At 38.8% G+C, this 23,679-nt stretch overlaps 1 protein-coding gene and 2 long non-coding RNA genes across 3 annotated transcripts in view; 1 reads left to right on the plus strand and 2 right to left on the minus strand.

Annotated features, from left to right (window-relative positions):
• Positions 1 to 88: 88 nt before the first annotated feature.
• LOC139747283 (serine hydroxymethyltransferase, mitochondrial-like) lies at positions 89 to 23,041 on the plus strand. The gene is made up of 10 exons (XM_071659394.1): positions 89 to 244; positions 6,614 to 6,775; positions 7,370 to 7,480; positions 9,418 to 9,587; positions 11,001 to 11,205; positions 11,554 to 11,693; positions 14,199 to 14,364; positions 16,302 to 16,401; positions 18,709 to 18,864; positions 22,271 to 23,041. Exons 1-10 carry the CDS (start codon positions 209 to 211, stop codon positions 22,507 to 22,509), a joined length of 1,485 nt encoding a protein of 494 aa, XP_071515495.1. The 5' UTR covers positions 89 to 208; the 3' UTR covers positions 22,510 to 23,041.
• Positions 2,655 to 23,679, minus strand: part of LOC139747294 (uncharacterized) — a 32,781-nt gene continuing 11,756 nt past the window's right edge. Inside the window, exon 2 of the long non-coding RNA XR_011712365.1 lies at positions 2,655 to 4,893. This is a non-coding gene — a long non-coding RNA (uncharacterized lncRNA). The remainder of the gene's footprint in view (positions 4,894 to 23,679) is intronic.
• Positions 7,477 to 11,663, minus strand: LOC139747290 (uncharacterized). The gene is made up of 2 exons (XR_011712364.1): positions 11,528 to 11,663; positions 7,477 to 8,856 (listed from the first exon to the last, which is right to left on the minus strand). It is a non-coding gene; the product is annotated as an uncharacterized lncRNA (long non-coding RNA).

A 23,679-nucleotide genomic window follows, 5' to 3' on the forward strand; every position in this document is an offset into this window, starting at 1 on the left:
GTAGATTAATACCTTTAGATATAATATTCCAGAAATAAAGTATGTAAATATGGTCAGTTGGTAATAATTAAACGATAGTACAGAAGGATTGTACGAGCGAGTGAGTCGTGTGGCTCGGGTTATCGCCTGCGAAACGTCAGAGGTGTTCAGTACGACACCAACTCTCGATAGGGTATCTTTGTCCTGGTGATTCTTGGTCGTGAATACAATGCTGTCTTCCAAGTTATTGCGTCAACTGTTTAGTGTAAGTTGAGGAAACTGTGTTTATAGGTGTGTTCATGTTGAAATCGTGGATCGTCGTGATAAGAGTCAAGTGCCTGAGTAATCGAGGAGTAAACAGGTTTGTTGTGGCCGTGGTGAAGTTATAAGCAGGTACTAAAATAGCTTATTCACCTGAGCCTGGTAGGCATTTTTTTTTTATTGTTTCATGGTGGCCCCTTTTTTTTCTTCACCACCACCATAATGAACCACTGTCACCACCATAATTGTGACCTCGGTGACCATTAGTATCGTCCATATTATACCATGGACACTACGGCAGTACCCATTTACTTATATCTCCAATACAAAACCATCGCAGCACCCAAAATGCGATCCTCGTGATACCATATGACACAACCATTTAACACCACAACATCATGTCAGTAACGCAGCCAAACCTTAGTAACGCAGCCAAACGTCACTAGATGCAAGACTATCACTACCAAACCACAACACCTATTTTCTAACACTAACGATATATCACCCCATTACATCATTGCAGTTACTTCATTAACGTGATAGGAATACATGCTCTACCACAAGATCCGTTATGACAACCACAACTTCCCAGCTACTGATACAGGTACGACTAATTTACCTGTGTCATAGCATCAACATTTACTGCTATTATTACCACCACATCTTAGTATAATCACTACCAGTACTGTAACTACAATTACGTAGTTATCACTATAGATACAGATATTACCTAGGCACTGTGAACATAATTGTAATTAAGTCATCACTACCACACTTAAACTCGTCATCTGTGACACCAGACTGAGAGCCCAGTGCCGACAGCACGATTACCCTATTACTAGTATCGTTGCTGTACCACCATTACTACAAGCACTGTCTCGTCATTTTATGAATATGATAGTACCACTATTGTTACTCTGACGATAGCCACCACTACATTAACCAAACACAACCACCACTATGATTACCCTGACATTAGCATCACAAGTACCTTGACCATAAGTCTACCACCACCAGCTCTAACTTGATAGTGACACTATCATTACCACCCTTACCTAAATCATACCATCATCTCCATCACTGTTCTCCTGACGATAACCACCACCACCACTCTTACCCTGACGATAACACCATACCACTACTACCCCGAAGATAACACCACCACCGCCCCGATGATAACACCTCTTGTCTAATACCCTGACAGTAACACAATAGTACCAGTTCGCTCTGTTACCTCAACAACATAACTACCAGCACACAGCTACACCACTGGCAGAACGAGTCACACCAGAATCACCACCAGTATCAAACATGCATTACCATCAAACGACAGCATTTAAGTACAAGACAAAGCTGCCTGACCTCATCCCATTTGCTTTGATATTTTTGTCTGGAGACTAGGCCGTAAAACAAAACTACAATACATTTCCACTACAACCATAACTACCATCACCACCACCCCATATAACTACTAACTACTGTTACCCCATCTATAGCCTTAAACTACACCCATCATAACCACCAACCAGCAAAATCGTCCTTAGCACTACTAGAGCTATAGTCACGTCACTATTTATGTGTTTTGTCTCAGTCTTCGCCACCAACAGTCTGCTTTGTCGGTGCCACCACACCTGACACCGTGCTGTTTTGTAATGCCAATAGTTTGCTCCATAATTTTGATTTGTCATTCATTCTTTAATGGGGCTTCTTAGATTTGTGTTCCTACTAGTCTACCACCACCAAGGTATATGCTTTCACTATTCTGTGCCACCGTATGGGATTGTATATTTAGTATTTTCATTGTTATAACTACTGTGCCACCACCATGATATTTGTTGTGTGCCACAACCTAGTCTTGTGTTGACTTTGATCTACCACTACCCAAGTATTTGTTGTCACTAGAGTCACCACATAGATGTATGTTGTTTATTGTACCTGTACCAGAATACTAGTTTGGGACTAGTCTTTCACAACCTAGATAGTGGTCACTAGTCTGCAGCCACTTATTATAGGTCTCTGTACCACAAGTCTGCCACCCTCCAGGTATGTGCTGTCATTATGTACCACCGTCTGGGTTTGTGTTCACCGGCTTGATGTGTCGTCATGGGCTTTTACCATTATCGGAAAACTCAAGTCAGGGTTACTAGATTGTCCTTCATTTTCTATGGTAAGGAGTCAGTCTAGGGAATGATAAGGATGAGATAGCGAGAGAGGACGCCCAGATAAAGTCCAAGGTGTTGTGCAAGTGATGAGTGAGAGACCCCCCTCGTTGGCAGCAAGGGGGACATTTTGGTCCCGAGTTTATTTAGTGGTTGCAATGTCAGATCTTTACGACAGTTATACGTCACGTATTAATAGGTCATCGTAAGGGAAAGTCACGGCGTTAATAGCCCTGCAAGATTGATATAACGACGTAGTTTCAAAATATTTATTGATATATGTCAAAGCAGCCACAGGCAGGCAGACGCCAGGGACCGTAAAGAATGGCAAGGCAGCGCAGAAACCCAGTATGCTTGGGCGCTTTGAGAGAGAGAGAGAGAGAGAGAGAGAGAGAGAATTTTGTCGCGACTAGGTTGTGTAGACTGAGAGGTTTTGTGTGAGACTGCAGCTACTATTTGTGTAGCCGACCTGTTGGAGGCCAAATATTCTGGCAAACAGAAACTTTGGCTGTTGCACATGCAGGCAGTCTAGCGAGGCCATTAACACACCACCTTTCTGCGTAGTGTGTGTTGAAGGGATTGTACCTCTACTTGTTGACCTTCTTATAGGCTATAGTTGAAACAGTGATTAGATGCTCTTGTCTCTGGTCTTCCCAGGCAGACTTATTCAGATGTATCCATGTGTTGTTTCCTTTTATATTCGAGTTTGGCATTAAAGCTTATTGGGTATGATTACCCTCCTCCGTATTCCTCCTTCAGTGTAGCTATTGCTTGCTGTCTCGTCACACTTGTTTTGTTTAATCCTCAACATCAGCCTTCTTTTTAGCTACATACTACAAGTCACCTGCTTTTGTAATTCCATCATCATTTCCTTTTCATTTTTCATCATTCTGTTATATCATTCACGTGACTGCATCATGCCCTCGGTATTTTTTTTTTTTATTGACCCACTTTATTCCTTCCTTAATTGTTTAGTTATTTGGCTTATTCTTGATTTTCCCCCATTACCCCGGACAGTTGCAAAAAATCCACCCAAAGCTGCTTTGTCCGTAATCTTAGTCTCAAAGTATTTAAACCTTGATTTTAAGTACTTTTTCTTAGTATACCTTGACCTATTCTCTTTTTATTGTTATGGAAAATAGTGGTAAAATTTAGACCTGTATAAAACAAGAAAAAAAAAGCTAGAGAGGCGTGGGAGTTTACACTTGACATAGTATATGACGTTTAAGAAGGCGTATGTTTTGGTTATTGCGGTGAGATATCGTGACCATTTCACTTTCACCAGTTAACGTTTGATTGTACTTAAAGCAAGAAACAGGAAAACATAATTTGTACACGTGTTGTATCGTTTACTTGGATTTAGCGCCAACCCTCACTTGGCTTTCAGAGATGCTGGCAATGAGCCGAGGTTTCATTGACCCAGGCGCTTCAGAAATTAGCCCAAGTATGTTCATTGTAGACACTCCGGAAATCTAGCCCAATTTGTTTAATGTATAGTGTACCCACTATAGAATGTAACCCAGTGTGTTCAGCGTAGACTACAAAACTTTAGCACTTCAAAAAACTATTTAGTCCAATGTATTCATTGGAGACAACAACAGAACTTTAGACCAGTATTCAAGTGAATAATAAAATTGTATCGATGGTAAATCTTCTTCAATGGCCATTATAACCATTCTGTATCTACCCCATTTAAAAAAATTACCGTGTTTTTGTAGTTATCAAGACATTCGGGATAAGGAAGTATAAAGGTAGATCATGGCCCTGTGGTAATTAGTTGCAGGGTGCGCAGTAGTAGTAGTAGCTTCAGAGACAGTGGTATTACCTTTATGGACAATATTATTTACTTCTCTACCATCGCAGCATCCCTTCTGCTGTCACCACTAAGTTTACTTTGCTGGTATTTCGTCTGCCTATATTGGCAAAGGCCTCACGCATGCCACCCACTTACTGGCCCGGTCTCGCTGCAGTGCTACTCTGGAGCTTCTGGCTATCCTCCCATTTCCCTAGAGCAGTCATTTGTGATTTCAGCAAGGTGTAGATGACTTTAATATCTCCTGAGATGACTCAGAAATTATGCCCCTTGACACTTTCAACATATTTTGGTATCACTGTAGTATTTAGTATCTCATGGAAAACCTCACATTTCAAACGGCCAAGTCTGCTTTTGAGGAGAAAAAAAAATCCTTTCCGATGACGAAAGTTCTCTGCTTCCGATTGTCCAAGGATTGATTCATGCATATATGGAGTATTGGTGTCACATCTTAGGATGTTCCAGCTCGACATACGTGATAAATTCGAGTCTGAAGTAATCTGTTTACTGTACTTGATAGATTCGAGTGTAAAGTAATCTATATTCCACTTTTTCAGTTCCCTCATAACGATCAATTTTCCCTCCGCCTCTGTGTCGGTTCTCTTTCTCTCTTGTGGGGTTATTACTTCGGTTTCTGTTCCCGACATGAAGCACTTGAGAGTACAACAGGGAGCAGGCGATCTGAAATTTACGAAAGCATTTACAGTGTGGACCTCATAATACATTGAAAAATGATTGATAGCACACGGTGAAGTTTAAATAATGAATTCAAAAGACTAAACTAGGTACCAAAATTAAGATGAATGTACATTGCGATAACAAGAGTTCACAGTGGTAACTGGAGTGGTATACGCAGTGGTAGCAGGTGGGGAGATCGTGTTAGGCAGCTAAGTACAGAAACAGCCTCGGAGAAGTAAGAGCAACATATATTAGCCATAAGTGAGGCATCATAAAAACCCACCTCGACACTGGAAACCAAGTTTCTCGACTCTCTCCTGATACATCTACAGCCCGCTTACCTCAGATGATTATTTAAATATTATATCCTCCTGCCCGTCTTCTGTATGTTCAGCCTTGTATGGCAGGAGGTTTACATAACCGGGTTGCTCGGATTCGTTGCTGTCATGGTCGCACAAACGGGGTTGAGCGTTAGATGATCATAAATGTGTGGGTAGTGCTTGAGGTTTTACCCTTATGCGTGGTACATGTACAGTTGCCATGTTATATCAAACGCGTGGAATATGTAGAGGTTACTTTGAGTGTAATACATGCGTTTTCTGGCGTATGGTGGCGAATTACAGATGCAGGTGTAGCGCTGTCATTTGCAGATGTTGGGTATGTTGGTACGTTAAATGTGCAGGTATGTTTTAATGGCTCAGGCACACACTTGCAGTGTGTATGTGTGTGTGTGTGCATGTGCGTTGAGCTGCCCGGGAAGGTTCACGGGTAACATGACTATCAAGAACCACCAGCTGCTTATTGGCTGACGCACTGTACCCGCCGTCACACCCAACCCTCTCCACCGCCTATTGGTCCAGCCACCAGGTGGCAGAGGTACAAAAAAAAAAAGGGTTGATAGTCTACGCTTCATATTTTGTACCTCATATCTTCCTCTTTGATAATGTACAGTCTGTTGCGGGGGTACTGCTATGCGTATACTAATACACAAATTATAGTTGATGTTCTTTCAGTAATGAGTGGTAGATGCCGACGCATTTCACATTCTTTCCATCATTACAAGAAGAAAGTAAACTACATTGGATGTATGATCTATACGGTTGATAAATATGTTGTCTCGCTCACACAACCGGCACAACACAGGTTCAGGACCTCGGAGGAAATCCTATCCTTGGTATTCCCTCCATCAAAGCCAGTAATAGGTAACTGAGGCACACACAGCCTTGGAATTTGATGCTGCATGATGCTCGTACATGATGCTTTAACCATCTGGTACAGTAACTTGTGTTGATACATATATTTCTCACGTGTTGAAGTCTTCATTTGCATGATGTCATAGGACATTAGAAGCAGGTCTGGGTTTAGGGTTACATACAGGTCGGTGCAAGGGTAACAAAAAAGTTTATTGACTAAAGTAGCAGAAAATGAATACACCTTGATAAGTTTAGTTACTTGAAGGTTTATGTTGGGTATTTAAAATTTTCATAGCAGGTTAATCCTCTTGTTACATATGTGTGGTTTTCACATTATTATCCTTCGTAGAAAATAGTTTCTTTATCATGACACGAGAAATTTCATGGTGTTCTCTTGAAGACGACGAAAGTGATGCATAGGACCCGCTCAGGTCAGCATATGGTTCATCATATTTACCAGTGTAGTGTATGTGGTTTACGTAGTAGTACATTGATGAGATGTGACTAATGAGATCATGTGATATTGGCAGGGTGGCAGTGGTGATATCCTTCGTAGTGCTGCAGTAGGCATCCGTCACTCCTCCAAACTCACTGGTAATGAAAGCTTGGAAGATGACGATCCAGAGGTGTGGCAGCTCATAAAGGAGGAGAAGTATCGCCAGAGACGAGGGCTTGAACTCATCGCCTCAGAGGTGAGTTAAGGTGACATTAATCCCCATTTGTACATGTGGGCACTCTTGATGAGGCCTCATTTCTTCACGTGTAAGTCTCGAAATCTTTGGAATTTCTTTATGTTTCCAGCATCTACCTTTTCTTCACGTGGTTTGTTTTACTTATTAATCTTTCTGATACAAAAGAAGTATTTTCTCACATTTTCTGTCGCTGTTTCCTATTCCCCCCTGGCTGACTTGTTCCTCATAGTCCTGAAGAGCTGTTCCATACCAAAATTGTGCACTCATTGTATTAATGTGTTTATGTACTTGCACAAGATTACCTGTTTGTGACCACACTTTCATGCTTTGTGGAAAGAAAGCTCTCCACTCAAAGTGCCACATTTATTACATATTCTTTACCACCCTAGTTTCTCAAACTTACACTCTGTATTATCTTTTTTTTCCCCCTTTTGGGTTTTTGCTGCTGTTATAACATTGTTGGTGATTTTGTGTTTTTTGATTGTCTGAAATATTACAACAAAATGCCATAAACCCTAAGGTGGGCCAAGACAGATTTAAGAAAAAATAAAGTTTTGTAACAGAATATTACCTAAAATTATTACATATTTTCAGAACTTTTGCACGCGTGCAGGCCTAGAAGCATTGGGTTCATGCCTCAACAATAAGTACTCTGAAGGCTACCCAGGTCAGCGATATTATGGTGGTACAGATATCATAGATAAGGTAATATTAAATTTTATTTCATTGACATATTGTTTCTCCTATGTTGCTTGTGATACTGATTTTCATTTAATGAATGTCTGTGGGTGTAGCCTTTGTTAACTTTTACATGGTTTTTCTTTATTTTCTTGTTTAAGTTCTTTCTCTGCTTATGTAGAATATTATTATATTCTCTTTATATATAATACAAAGATAACCTTTTTCTGGTGCCTGGAAATGTTTATTCACTTGAAATACTTTGTACATACTATTTCTCATAATCTTAAAGAAATAAAAAACAATAAGCCACTAAACTTATGCATCTGCATGATATGATGCTCAGAATTTATTTAGGTTATGTTTAAGGGATGATTAGTTGTTTTGTACTTGAAAATAGCCCAAAGTTATTTTGTGCGTAGAAACAAAATAGAAGCTTGCACATTGCTGTTGTGTTTAAGTATTTTTATTTACCCAACATTAGTGAATATCAAACAGTTCATCACACTGACATGTAAATCCTGGCTTGCATGAAGTATCACAATGATGTTCTAGTTTCGTAATGCTAACTTGTAAGTCCTGTCCTTAGTACAGTATAGTATAAATTTGACCCATAAATCATATTGCTTGAACCAGTAGATTCTAATTTGAATGTAATGTTACATGAAACAATAAATCATGGCATGGCTATAGGTTTACTCAGACCTGTGAATTCTTACATGATCAGAGCATCATAGATATGGTGACAAAATATAGAATTACAGGGAAAGAGGCCTTAAATTTGCTTCTTATGGAAGACAGAATAAGGGATGGGCTGTACACACTTTTAGTTCTAAACCTACTTAATAGTGCTGACACTAAACTGACTTTGAAAGATGCAAGGATAGAACAACCAGAGGCCATATCATGAAATTAAACAAGAAACTTATTAGAAAAATGTACAAAAATACTTGGATGATTGGAACAATCTGAATTACACAACTGTGAATGCAGACAGCATGCTGAATACAAGCTTAAAAAGCTGAATATCAGTAGAGGAGCTAGGGCCTCATAAGTGCAGAATTACATCCCTGTTTAGTACAAATAGGTAAATACACTTGACTTCAAGATTATGGCCTAATAGTTATGTTACACTGACCAGTAACCATGGCTTAACAATGACATCACCTGACTTTTAAAACCATGACTGTAGTATGACTGTTGATCTTAGTTTGGCTGTATTGTATCTGTAAGCGTTGTCTTATAGTGGTTCTGTCCCTGTTGGATATTATTTTGTTCTTCTCTCTTGTATCCATCAGACTTTTGATATCCAATAATGTTCAGAATGACAGAAGACGGTGACTTGGTTCCTCAAGTTGTATTTCCCATTTAAGACATCTCATTTTCCAGATCTGGTTCAGATTCTATGGGAGGAAAACGTTTTAGAACAAATTGTTGTTGTTCATTTGCTGCATTGTTATTAATGATAGTTGTCTTGCTGTCTACCAGAGGTAAATAAATCATGCAAATGGACTCTGTTGGAACTCCACAAGTTAATTGAAAAGTTTAGTTGAATTTTATCTTGGGAAGGTGTCCAGCTGTCAGATTTCAGTTAAATGGGTAAAATATTAAGAAATGAATCTTTGATGCTTGAAAGGGATGAGCTATAGATAAGAATAAGTATAGTTTTGGAGGGATATCATAGCTGTAATGGTTTCGCTTGATATCTGAGCTACAGATATACTTCGGGAGGGATATCACCTGTAATGGTTTCCCTTGATACTTAAACACACTTTAACTGATTTTTGATGACTGTCCGTCCTGTCCCTTTTAAATTGAAAATTCATGTTAATCAAAGATGAGGTTTAAAGGTGTAAGTTGCAACATAGTTGCATGAAGTTTTCTGCAGTATTTAAAGTATTTAAATTTGTGTAAATTTCCATGCAAAAATAGGTGCATCATATTCATCATTGAATGATTTTCAGATTGAAGAATTATGTCGACAGCGAGCCTTAGATGCCTTCCGCCTGAAGTCTGAAGAATGGGGCGCCAATGTTCAGCCCTACTCTGGTTCACCAGCTAACTTTGCTGTATACACAGGTCTACTAAATCCACATGACCGGATCATGGGCCTGGACCTGCCTGATGGTGGACAGTAAGTATCACTCGACAGATTATAGTAATCTCTTTGCAGGTATTGAGATATTGTACAGTTATCGAAAGAGAATGATGTTATACTTGGAAGTATGAAATACATGTGCAGTTTGTTGATTTGAGCAGCAAATGTGTGATTGCATATTGAATTGCTTTGGTCATTTCAAATCTGCAACATGAAATGTTCATAAAGAAGGTTTATGTGGTTTAAGGTATATGGGAAAGAAGCTAATTGAGAGAGGGATGAACAGATTTGATGAAAGATCTGTTAAAGATTAAGGATATTTCAGATGATGATGTCAGAGAGATTGATTTCTGACCATATCATTAGTCAGGGTGGTGTCTTCCGTAGGTTGAGAGAATGAATGGAAGTGCAAGTATCATCTGTGCATAGTGAATAATTATCATGGTCTGTGGTAGGATGGAGGACCCTATTCATTTTGTTACACTACTGAGGATGATTTGTGGATGATATTGAAGTTGTGTTTACTCGATCCACCCCATTTTAATGAGTTGAATAAATGAAGCAAGAAAGTAAGGAATGTCAAAAGTTTAGAAAAGCAGAATCAAAAGGAAAGAGGGATCCGGAAAAAAATTAGTATCAGCAGGAGAAACAATTGTGGTTTCATCGACATGGGTTAGCAAAATGGCAAATGAAATTCTGAGGGTAGACTTATAACCCTCTTGTTAACATAATATCTTGAACATTGCCATCATCATTCTTCTTTACCAGAAACTTTGAAAGCAGCTACTCTTAAAGAATATATGCAACATAGCCATTATGTGAATATAACTTAATCTGAATTTCTGACCTTTTCTTCATCTGTACAATTCAAAGTATCTTTTGTTGAGAGACTTGACACCCTTGTTCATAGTTCCAGCATTTTCTTGTGTTGATATTTCTTTCAGTATAAATGACAACTTTTTTAATGTGTCTGTTTTGATCCCACTTTGTTAATGAAACCTTACTTGATTGCTAATGTCCATCCATTCACATTCTGTATCTTTATACAGATATAGACATTTTTGGTGAAAATTTCAGCAAACTATCATTGACTCTGAAAAAAAATTGTATTGAGAGTATTTTGCCATAAGACACTCTGTAGGTTGTGTTAAAGTTTAATCTGCTTAAAAGTGATATTTTTTTCTTGGTTGTGAAGGGTCAGATCTTTCACCCTGAAATATTATTGTGCACAAAAGTTAAATCCTCCCCTTTAAATCTGTGAAGGTTCCTCCTCTTCACCCATGAAAAAATACATGTTTGATTTTGGTATGTACTGTATACTGTGAAAGCTGATTTGAACAAATCCATGCACCATTGTTATGGCATCCTTTTCATATTACTGTAATAGCAATGTACAATATGACTTTCGCCTTGGGTAAATTGTAACAGAACTTATGTATGATATTCTAGTCTGACCCATGGCTTTATGACAGACAACAAAAGAATTTCTGCAACTTCCATCTACTTTGAGTCTATGCCATACAAGCTTAACCCAGCAACAGGGTATATAGACTATGATCGACTTCATGAACATGCTCGCCTCTTCCGACCAAGAATGATCATTGCAGGGTCCAGTGCTTATGCTAGACTCATTGACTACAAGAAGATGAGAGAGGTAAGGTTCTTAGATCTTTCCATCTTCAATTTGTTCTTCTTGTGCCCTTCACTTCTGATGGATATATCCTCTTTTTTCAACCTTCCCTCATTCATTCTCTCCATACGTCTAAACCAGTTCAACATGCCCTTTTCTGCTCTGTCAACCATGCTCTTTATTGCCACACATCTAACTCGTTCAGACCACCTCACACCACATGTTGTCCTCAAACATTTGATTTCCATCACCAACCTCCGCACACCCCTATCTATAGCCTATGGCTCACAACCATACAATATTGTTGGGACTATTATTTTTTCAGATATACCTGTTTTTGCCATACCAGATAATATTCTCTTTTCTCATCAGGTGGCTGATGAGGTGAAAGCTGTTTTGTTGGCAGACATGGCGCACATTTCTGGTCTTGTGGCAGCCGATGTAATCCCTTCACCATTTGATCATTGCCATGTTGTTACAACCACCACACACAAGACCCTGAGGGGAGCAAGGTAAATCTTTGTATATGATAGTAGTTCATATTTACAAGCATTTATGGTTGAAAAACTTAAGAATGGTACCAAAAAATGTTTTGAAGAGTGAACCCTGTTTATATCTCTTTTGAATGTTACTCCTTTAGATTTCCTTCCGAACAAGAAGGCATTTTTCCTTCTGAGTAATTGATGATTTAGACCTATTCCAAGGTAAAGGAATAAATCAGATGAAATTATACTTACAAGAAATATTGGGAATTCAGAACAGAGAATATGGATGGTATGATAAAGGTATGCAGGGGAAAGCAGTAAGGAAAACACAGGAGACAACAGAAAGGAAAATGAAAGGAGGTAGGATTAAGAAAGATCAGAACATAGGATAGCTGCATCCTATATCATGCTATCTTAGGTATTTTAGATTTGTAGTTACTGTGTTTTTGTGAATTCAGTCAGGGTATTTCACTGAATTCTTGCATACCAGTCTCTTTTGACCAAAGGTAGCTTTTTTAATTACTTGTTTTTAGAGTAGGAGGCCCCATCTCTCAAACTTTCTGCACTGTTAAGTAGCTTTCTGTATACTGCTTGGAAAAACACTGTTACTATTTAGTTTTTCCAGCCTTCCACCACCATAACACTAAAACAGTACTTTACATTTGTACTCACAAGCCTTTGATTAAACCAGATTCTTGTATGATTTCTTGTTACCATCTTTGTATCCCATGAAGAACTATTCACTGCCAATTTTGAACAACTGATTTTTAAGCTTGTAATAAAGGCACCCTGATCTCTTCTTTCATATGCTATGGAAATCTATATCCCTCATTGTCTCGAGTCTTTCACTTAGATCTTTGTTCTTCTATATTTGTAGTGACAAGACTTTAGAGAATTATCCAATTCTGGTATAGTATTTCTTGTGAATAGTGTACCAAACATTTTCTGATCCATGTATTTAAATGCACATTAATATTCAGCATCAGGCAATTTGCTTCCTTGATGATTTTTCTGGTTTGGAGCTCTGGCAGCAGGTTAGACTTAATATCAACCCTTAGGTCTTTATCACACTTAGAATCTTGAAGCTTATGTCCCATTTGGTTTCTCTGCTTCATATTAATGCTATCTTAGCACTAATCATGAGCTATAAGTTGATGAAACACAGATTCATGTGATTTGGTGGTGATCAGAATCAGTCTGCATCCCTGAGTCTTCATTTAGTGGATAATATAGCTAACATGTACACCACTCTATATTTGTTGATATACTTTCCTCAAATAAGGTTGAATGTATTTACTTTATTGAAGTTATGAAGTATACACAAAAAATGCAGGTGTATGGGTTTAGCACATTGTTCCAGGTAAGTACTCAAGAATTGTGTGTGTAGTCTATGCAAACAGTTGTGCAGGAAATGAACAAAAATACCAAATAATAGGTTTTTCTACATGATTTATAGATGTAAGATGAAACCAGGGGAAGATGAAATGTAGCATGCTGCTAGGGGTGATTGGGAAGGGAATTATGCAGTTTTGTGGTGCAGACACAAAGGTAATTTGTGCATAATTTGAATTAATATCTATCTTTATCTCTGATGCCCATTCCCTTTGGAAACTCCCTCATGGGGGTGGCCAACTCTAGCACTGCAGTGTTTCTGGAGGCTCATACCTAATGTTCCTTCCAACTACTTGTACCTAATGTACCTACCAAACAGAATCTTGCAGATGAAGTCTCCCTAGGAAGGTACTTAATTGTTCATCTTTTCTGTTTTTGAAGTTCATCCTGACACCTCTCATGTAGTTGGTTCAAGCCTGGATTGAATGTGACTGATCATTGTATAGGGAAAATATTATTGTTCCTGTGTAATTTTTTTTTTTCTTAGGAAGATTACACAGTTTTTATTAAATGAGTGTGTATGGGAATGAGGAGAAATGATACTGTACAAGTATCTCCTTTTTTTCATTGAAGGCAACAAAGAGGAATGGGAGTAGGGGCTGGAAATCCTCTCTTCCCGTATTGCTAATTTCCAAAAGGAGTAGAGGAGGGGGCTGAGGGGATTGTTCCTTGAAGGCTGACACCTGTTCTGACACAATCTCACTAAGGTGGGAAACAATGAACATGTAAAAAGATGAAAGTTTATGTGAGAACATGGGAAGGCCTTGGTTTGAGCCATCTTATAGAAATAGAGACTGTTCAAAGATAATTTCTCCATCTTATTTTTCTGTAATTGGTAGCATCTGAGTTTTAGGAATTTTGATGCCCATTTTCTGGTGGTGGTAGTGGTTGGAGGGGGGGTTATGACCCATCTCATACTCAAATTCACAGGGTGTGAAATAGTTGTTAGTTCATCTGATTTTCAAGGCTTTTGATGCCCATCTGGTGGTTAGGGGAGGTGATGACCAACCTCATACCCACCTTCACTGGGTGTGAAGTTGTTGGAAGTTATGGGTTGTCAGTTTATCATGTGTTGACTTGTGTTGTAATATTGCTTACAATTTGTAGATATATATTTCATGGAAGCTCTTTCTGTTGTAGGTCTGGTATGATATTCTTCCGTCGTGGAGTACAGTCAGTGGACAAGAAGACAGGAAAGCCAAAAATGTATGACCTGGAACAACGTATCAACTCTGCTCTTTTCCCTGGTCTACAGGGTGGACCCCACAACCATGCCATTGCCTCTGTGGCTGTAGCTCTGAAACAGGTCTGAACCATTGGCTGTAACTTTGAGACAGATCAGAACTAGTGGAGACAGGTGAGAGGTTGTGGTTTTAACTCAACAATTCAGAACCTGTGGCCGTAGATCTCAGATAGATCAGAATCAGTGGCTGTAGCTCTAAGATGTGTCAGGATTAATTACTGTAGCTGTAAGACAGGTAAGAACCAGTAATGGTAGCTTTTGAGACAGGTCCGAACTAGTGTCCATACACCAGAGAGCAGCCCAAACCATTGGGAGTAACTATGAAGGATCTCAACCAGTGGCTATATCTGTGACAAAGGAGAACCAGTAGGTATAGCTATGAAACATTATAGCCAGAGATTTCAGCAATGAGAAATGAAATGCAAGAATGAGTAGTTTTAACTCTTAAAACAGGTTACAAGTGCTTGTTGATCTGAAACAGGGCAGAAGCAAAGGGTGTACTTCTAAGATACCATAGATGAGAATCTCTGATTGCATCTATCTAAGACGAGTCGGAACTAATGATTGTAGCTTAAAGGCAGGTGAGAAACAAGGAATGTAGTGTCTGCTAAAAAAAAAACCTTGCCCAACCCATCACCCCAGCACTCCTGGCCTTCCTGACAACAGCATTCCACAACCAAAGCCTGTCCTTGGGGCAGTGATCTGGGGTTGCTTTAATATTTCGTGTCTTGGGAAGTTATCTGTAGATCTAGAAGACTTTCATGAGCAAATAGAAGTGGGTTTTGGTTGTGGGATGACATTGTTTGGGAGGACATGAGCAGTGGCAAGCAGCTGCATGATTGTATATTCTAGAAATCTCAAGTGTATCCACATTTTCATGCTTCCAGGTGAGAATTCAGACTTTTTCCTCCTAAGAAAGGTAAAAACCACCCTTCTTGAAGCACATTTGGAAGAAATACAGGGCTCAGATGTGGAATTCCCAAAATGAAGGGGCAGCCAGGAGGATTAAAAATAAAACTTCCTTTCCTAAAAATACCTAAAGGCACACTGAGGCAGGTTGCTGGTGCTCACACCATTTGAAACACTAGTATCAGCAACCAGTTGTACAATGATTTTACACAGAGAGCATCACATACTTGTACCTGCAATAAACCCTAGCTGTGTATTGGCTTTGAAAATATATTGGGGGTGGACAAGGTTTTTTTGTAGACACTGTCATCATGATAAGTCAGAACTGTAGGCTGTAACCTCTAAGACCAGTCATAACTAGAGGTTGCAACCTTGAGAAAAGTCAGAACTAGTGGCTTCATCTCTGTGGCAGCTTAGAATCAGTAGCTGCTTCCCAGCAACAATTCAAAACCTGTGGATGAAACCCTGAGTGAGTTACCAAACTTTGGCTGCAGCCATGTGACTGACCAAAACTAGTGACTGCAGCCCTAAATTAGACTGAAATCAATGGCTAAAACAAGAAGACTAGGAAAATCCAAGTACTGTAACTTTAATATGTAAAGATCAATAGCTTTAAGACTGGTCACAGCTAATGGTTGTGTCTTTCAAACAAGCAAAAAGTCCTAATTCACTGTAGTTTCATATATGTCAGTGAGTCATACAGAATTCATTATTGGAAGCCTTTAATTAATGTAATCATAGATATAAATATCATTGAACAGATCTGAGTAAAGGCCAGATGTATGGCCATCTCAAGCAATCATCAAGGGAAAGAGAAGCCATTGTAAATGTAGGTCTTTAAGCCAACCTGGCAGACCTGAATATCATTGACCTACCTCATCTACCCTCTGAAGGTGTAACAGAGGATGTGGGCTTTAATGAAAATTTACAAGCTTGATAAAAGATTCAGGCTTTTCTATGTTAGAAATATTCAGAATAAGGGGAAACAATGTTAAAGGAAGTCACATTTCAGAAACTAGATACTCCATAAGATCTTCATAATGTGAAGCAGGTGTCACAGTATTGTTAAGGCAGACATTACTTTATTACAGGCCACTACACCAGAATTCAGAAAATATCAAGAGCAGGTGATGAGCAACTGTCGAACAATGGCTGACGGGCTACTTAAGCGTGGGTACAGCTTGGTCTCAGGTATGTTTCTTGCCATCTTAGCATGAAAATTAAAGAAGAGTTCTTGATTTTGTCGTAAGTAGAATAATGATATGGAGTAGAGAACTAATGTTCCCAAAATTTTATGTCAAATGTGGTAATTGCTTGACATATCAAATGAAATGGGTATTGTTTTCTAGAAGAGAGTATATCAGTAAAGCAATAATATTTACATTACCAGTTTTACTAACAAAGGCTGTGTTTTTTTTCATTGTTGTTTCCTGATTTGATTGCTTATGAAAAACCAGTGCAAAGGAGGTCTCTTACAGCCCCTAAATAAAAACATTAATGACCCAACTAGGCCAATGGACTGCCAAGCATACTGTGACCACTCACTTTCCTGTAGGCTAAGGAAAGGCTGTGAATATTCTTACATTTAATATCTAAGTCTACTAACAGTATCAGAAATAATATGGCATGCATCCCACCACAACTGCTAATAATAACTAAAACTCTCATTCACAAGTGCAAGGGAAATCTTATTAATGCCCTTAACCTACTGACACATTAAAATAAACCACACTGTAATTCCTGCCGCACAGCATGTTACTGATTAGCGGCTCTGCTTAGTCACTAATGGCAAAAGTTCACTTAAGACAGCATCAACTGGTTATGCATGTCCTTCTGGTCAGTTTGGTATGTGCATGCACAGGAATCCAAGCTTATGGCATTCCTTGCAAAGTGATGGCCAACATTCCTCAGGTTAGGTTGGCCTTATGAGTGCACTATTCACATAAAACGCGACGTGTCTAGTGTATGTCATTGGTACGGCTCTCTGTTTCTCTCCACACACTGGGAAGATTCTCCTTAGTCCCATACTGGTGCAGGACACAACCTCCACAGTTGTACAACCTTAACTGGTGCATGGCATGATACTTAACATATTTCCTGTGTGTTGTAGAAAGCAACTAAAAGGGGTGGCAGTGGGGGGCTGGAAATCCTCCCCTCCAGTTTTTACTTTTCCAAAAGAAGGAACAGTCCTCTGTTCTTGATGCTCACTAACATAGGGAATAGCAGAAATATATGAAAAAATATATATAGCATTAATAAGATGGCTTTGATTAAGACATTCAGTTGCTCATGCCATCTCAGCTAACAATAAAAAGCAGGCATGGTTCAGTAAGTCTGTAATTTCTGTCAACAAATATTGTGAATTAGAAAATCTTTTTAGTTGTTTTTTATTCATATTACTGATCCACATTGTAGTAATGTGCTACTTTTTCATACCTGATCACCATTTCCTGTGTCAGCAAGTAGCACCAGGAAGAGACAAAGAAGGGCTGCATCCACACACATCCGTGATGCAGCAGTCATGTGTACTGCACATTTTATGTATGCCAAGAAATTTTTCTGTACCTAATTCAGAATTGAACACCAAACACAATCAGATGTTATTAAAATGGTTTCATATGGCTTCTTTCTTAGGTTACCATTCCTGTGAATTCTGTCTAGGACTCCTTTCTTTTGGTTTGCAGTATTTTCCATGGTCTCAGTTCTTGGTGCAACATCACCAAAATAGGAGAGATGAGAATATGTAAAAGAAAAGAAAATAATCTGACATAGGTAACTAATTAGTCCCATGTAACAAATGTTATTTCTTATATGTAGTCTTTAGTGATTCAGCTGGCTATTGATTTCTAAGATTTTAGCTGAAGAGAATAAAGAAAAGCCAAATTATCTTTAGTTATGAACCTGATTTAAAGTTTAAGATGAAGGTACTGCTATGAGGGGATATTTGAGGCAGCATTGTTTTAGTTTATTAGGGAAAATAGACTTGCTTTGGAAAAAAATCACCTTTTTTCTATTCTTACTGGAACCATGGAAATTGCATATTGTCTGTTGCATGTACTACACTGAATGTATTGGTGTGCCAAGAATTGGGAAACAATGATCTTCATAATTCTGCTAATGCTTGGAGAAAATGAAACGGCAATTACCAAGCTTCATTGAACTATTATGTTTACCATGGGCTGGGCAGTAGTGTTACGCAGATAATTTTTCTGGTGTATGAAGATTTAAGTGTACAGGGGTCTTTAGATGTTCATAAACAAGATTAATTATTGGTGTATCATGATATGGCAAACACTTCTTTTGGAATTATTGTACCAGTGTTTAGAGTAGGTTCGTGAATGATCCCCAATTTCTTCTAGATCAGATATAGTACTAATATACATTTTGTGAGACAGCTGTCATATAACACCAGTATTAGATGATTAAATAATGGCCTTTATGCTTTCCATGTATAAATTCACTCTTTGGTTATGGATATAATCTTTTACTTTTCAACAGGTGGGACAGACAATCATCTAGTTTTGGTAGATCTTCGGCCGAAAGGTTTGGATGGTGCAAGAGTAGAGACCATCTGCAATATGTGTAATATCACTGTCAATAAGAACTCTGTTCCTGGGGACAAAAGTGCACTGACCCCTGGTGGTCTAAGACTAGGTCAGTATCTTATAGCTCATGAAGAATTATAGATTTTTAATTTCATTTGATGCATGATTAATTACCGCATATATTTTTGTGCTTCAGAGTTTGAAGGATAGCGAACAACCAGTTATGAGAGAGGGATGTCTTCAAGGCCAGCTGTGAGAGAAGGATGTTTTGAAGGCAAAAGGGAATTAGTGACCATGATTACTTTGAAAAGAGAAGGATGTGTTTTAGAGGTTGGATTAAATGAACTGTAGAAAAGTACATTGCTCTAAGAAAAGGGTGTTTGTTGCATAGAAGGTAAAGTAGGACACTGAGAACAAGAATTGTTAAAGGTGGGTATGCATTTGAGTTCGAGTTGGAGCATAGACAAATGTGTTTCTTTGAGAGGAGGATGCATACTGTGGAAAGTTGAGGTGGGGAATATGCTGCTGTGAGAAGTGAGTTTGTGCTGGAGGATATATATACAGTGAGATGAAGTAGCAGTATGCATGTTCCTGTGAAAAGAGGTGTTTTAAGGTTGTGCAAGAGGAGACAGTGCCAGGTATTTTGCTTTGAGTAAAGGGTATGTGTTGGACACCTGATGAGAAGGAGCAGTAACCAGTGCATCACCATGACAGAAGGGTATGTCTGAGGTCAGGTGATATGTAGTAGTGATCTGTCCTTTGCCTTGAGGAAAATGTAGAAGACAAGATAAGGTGAGGCATTGGCTTATACATTGCTGTGTGAGGAAGGTATGTGTTGGAGGTCAGGTAAGATATGTGCCAGTAAAAAGGATATATGATATGATTGAAGGGTGTGTTCTGGTCATGTGAAATGAAAGTGTCCAGTGCTTTGTTGTGAGTGGTGAAGTGTGTTGGAAAACAGGTATGGTTGGGAAATAAAAGTACATTTCTTTGAGTGGATGTTGTGTACGGAATGCCATATAAAGTAGGGCAGTGATGCAAAAACTCTTTAGAGGATGCGAGTGGATATTAGAAGAAGACACATATGAAGGACACAGTGATAAGTAAAATATTTTGTTCTGACAGGAATAGGGTATGCTGAAAGCCAGGTTAAGTGAATCTTTGACTGTACAAATTGCTGTGGTTCTTACTATTTTACACATTAGGTGCTGCAATGGTCTGGGGAATGTGTTGCATTAGTTTCTTAAAGTCAGGTTTACAAACACCTGTGGAGCCCTGATTAATTTGTACTTTCTTTTTCTTTCACATGAAATGGACTTGGTTTGGGCAGTTTTCCCTATAGCATGTCAGTCACACACACACACACACACACAAAAAAAAAAAAAAAAGATGCAGGTAGAGCTGTGGTTTCAGTGCATTATTACATGACAGCTAGAGACTGAGTGTGAACGAATTTGGCCTTTGTTGTCTTTTCCTAGTGCTACCTCGCACACATGAGGGGGGAGGGGATTGTTATTTCATGTGTGGCGGGGTGGCATTGGGAATGAATAAAGGCAGACTATGAATTATGTACATGTGTATATGTCTGTGTTGTATATATATGTATACGTTGAGATGTATAGGTATGTATATTTGCGTGTGTGGATGTGTATGTGTATACATGTGTGTGGGTGGGTGGGCCATTCTTTCGTCTATTTCCTTGTGCTACCTCACTAACGTGGGAGACAGCAACAAAGCAAAATAAATAAATAAATAAATAAATATTACATTTTCTCATATGATTTTTGTTGTAGAGGTATTTTATATCTACAGAGTTAGATTTCAGGGAGAGCTGTTGAATGAGTTGCTGTTATTCCTCCTGGAAGAAACTGAAGGACCCCTTAAGGGCATATAGGTATAGGTATTTTAAAGTTTTGTTTTTATCCAGTGAAAATTTAAAACTACCTATTTATTCTTTAGATGTTACATATACATAGGATGTTTCAGAAAGGTAAAATACTTTTTTTTTTCCATGACCAGCTATAAAATCAGAATGGGTGGAGTTACAAGTGAAGTAAAAGTTTTACGGGGAAAATCAGTATCATGGGATAGGTAGGTACTTGAGTGGTCAGTAAATAGCCCTCTGAATCAAGTACTGGGTTGCTAAGATGCATAAAACTGAGCATTCACTTAAGGCCTGTCTACACGAGCGGGCCTGATCGGTGGGCTTGCCTGTTAACGGGCAAACGATCAAATTGCCCGAAAGCCCGCCGAGCGAAATCACTGAGCTGGTGCCCGGTAGCTGGAGTTTCTACCCTGCCAGACGCAAGATAATATCGTGAACCCATAGCGGGCCTTCATCCCACATCCCATGGCATAGTAGCACAGTGAACATTTAACGATGGCAGCCCAGGATAACTCTAGTGAGCCACCAACAATTTTTTGGTCTAAAGCACTTACTAGTACTTTGATTGACCTTTATCATAAGAATCCATGATTATGGAATGTGAAGCTGAAATGCTATAAGAACAGAAACAAACGCATAACAGCAGTGAAGGCTATTGCTGCGGAGATGAGAGAGCATGGTACTTCCGTTACGGCGGATGGCATAGAAAAGGAAATATACACGCTGCGCAACCAATTTCGGCGTGAATGCAAGAAAGTAAAGCATTCACAGAAGTCAGGAGCTGGGAGTGAGGATATCTATGTACCTAAATTGTGGTGCTTCTATGACCTGATTTTCCTCCATGACAGTGATAATCCAAGACCTTCATTGTCAAACTTGGACACAAGCTGTAATGCTGTTTCTCGTAACTGTGTCTTTCTTCACTATGTATGGCTCCACCTTTGATAACAAGATGTAAAAAGTGCTTACACTCATCCTCAGGTAATTTCTGAAGTCGTGTTCCTCACTACTTTGTAGTTCATGAAGTATTATTGCAGTGCTTCCAAACATACTTCTTTTCTTTAACTAATCTTTACACCATATCCTTTTCTTCTTGAGACACAAAGCTATTATCAAAGAGCACAAAATCTTTTTCTTGACAATGCTAGGCACCATGGTTCTCGTACCGCACTCCACCTGCTATTGGCAACATCGTCGGGCAGGCCCGGCTGTTCATCACTTCAGTCGTGTGGACAACATTCACGGGCAGGCCCGCCAGAATTTGCCCGTTAACGGGCAAACCCGTCGATCAGGCCCGCTCGAGTAGACAGGCCTTTAGCTGGCTTTTATACATACACAAAGTGTCTCTTCATTTGTGTGATAAAAGGAGAGAAGTGGAGAGACTTCTAATTCATAAAAATTTTGAGTTAAAATCTTGAAGTGCTGTTTTTTTACATAGTCCATGTTCACTCACTTCAGCAACTATATGATAATGTTTTATGAAGGAATCACTAAAGTTGCTGGTTTGATATTTCAGCCTCTGTTTCCTTCAATCATTATTAAGTTGAAAACTTTAATCCTCATTGATCTCTTTTTGATGTTGGTTTCTGAACCTGTTCCCATTAATGCTCATGACAATATTCTTTCCTAGGAACCCCAGCTCTTACATCTCGTGCTTTCAAGAATGAAGACTTTGAATATGTTGTTGAGCTTCTGGATCGAGCTTGTGCAATGACGCTTGATGCCAAAGCTAAATCCGGAAAGAAACTTGCAGATTTTAAAGCAACAGTTGCAGGTGATGGAGAAATTAAAGCAAAAATTGAAGCGCTGCAAGCAGATGTTAATGAATTTTCTTTGAAATTCCCCATGCCTGGGTTTGATGACCATTGATTTATGATGTAGATTAATTCATAATTGATCCATTTGAAGGATGGCAAATCAGAATTGTGATTGATTAATTCATAATTGATCCATTCGAAGGATGGCAAATCAGAGTTGTGATGGTGTGGCCTAGTGGTGTAACACTGCCAGCTGTATTAAGTGCAATATCAGTAAGTTCATAGTATTTACTCCTCTCCACACTCAACTGTTATGCTTATAACTCTAAGCATGTGTGAAAGAATGTTACAAAGTCACTTTAAATGTCTGATAAAAAGCTTCCAATATTAAAAGGCATATCTATGCAGAGAGGAGCATTATTGTTTGTGGGCAGTGCAGAGAATTTTTCTGTAATGCCCATTGGGTTTAAATTAAAAGAATTTGTAAATGCTTTGGGTTTTCCTGTGTTCATATATGTGTCAGAAAAAATTAATGATGTATACCACACTCCTGTTGTATTTCACACACTGATCAGTATGTTGGACCAGTGAATGAATTCCTGGCTAAAATCTGTTCTATCAAATAAAAATTCATATCATTAGTATGTAATTACCTCATTCACCTATTTGTGTAAAGACTGCAATTTCATTCACTGACATTTAACATGTACTGCACACACTTGTTTATTCAATCTATCCTTCTGAACTCTTATAGATCATGTATGAGAAGGGGGTCAGGTGAGGATATTCCCTCAAAAGCCCAGTCCTCTGTTCTTAACGCTACCTCGCTAATGCGGGAAATGGCGAATAGTATGGAAAAAAAAGAAATGTATATGTCCGTGTGTATATGGGTGGGTTTGGGCCATTCTTTCGTCTGTTTCCTTGCGCTACCTAGCTAACGCGGGAGACAGCGACTAAGGATAAGTGATAATAATAATAATAATACTGATAATTAGGATGCACACATTCTAGGCTGGGGACCTCACTACTAAGTACAGTACTTTATTGTACTGTGTAGATTCACTGTTTACATTTCTGCAATGGTTTAGGTTTTATTGCTTTTACTTCATTCATTCTTGATTTCCTTGTGTTTTGTTCTGCCACTTACAAACTTTTAAGGTAATTTATAAATATTATTTTATTTTTTATTATACTTTGTCGCTGTCACCCGCGTTTGCGAGGTAGCGCAAGGAAACAGACGAAAGAAATGGCCCAACCCCCCCCATACACATGTATATACATA

Source organism: Panulirus ornatus, chromosome 5 (assembly GCF_036320965.1).
Source record: "Panulirus ornatus isolate Po-2019 chromosome 5, ASM3632096v1, whole genome shotgun sequence".
NCBI lineage: Eukaryota > Metazoa > Arthropoda > Malacostraca > Decapoda > Palinuridae > Panulirus > Panulirus ornatus.

Bases quoted from the DNA above. Each gene is read 5' to 3' on its own strand.
- LOC139747283 (XM_071659394.1), top strand. From the start codon at position 209: ATGCTGTCTTCCAAGTTATTGCGTCAACTGTTTAGT. The intron at 6,776-7,369 runs GTGAGTTAAGGT...ACATATTTTCAG, and splicing joins TTGAACTCATCGCCTCAGAG to AACTTTTGCACGCGTGCAGG. The intron at 9,588-11,000 runs GTAAGTATCACT...ATGATATTCTAG, and splicing joins GACCTGCCTGATGGTGGACA to TCTGACCCATGGCTTTATGA.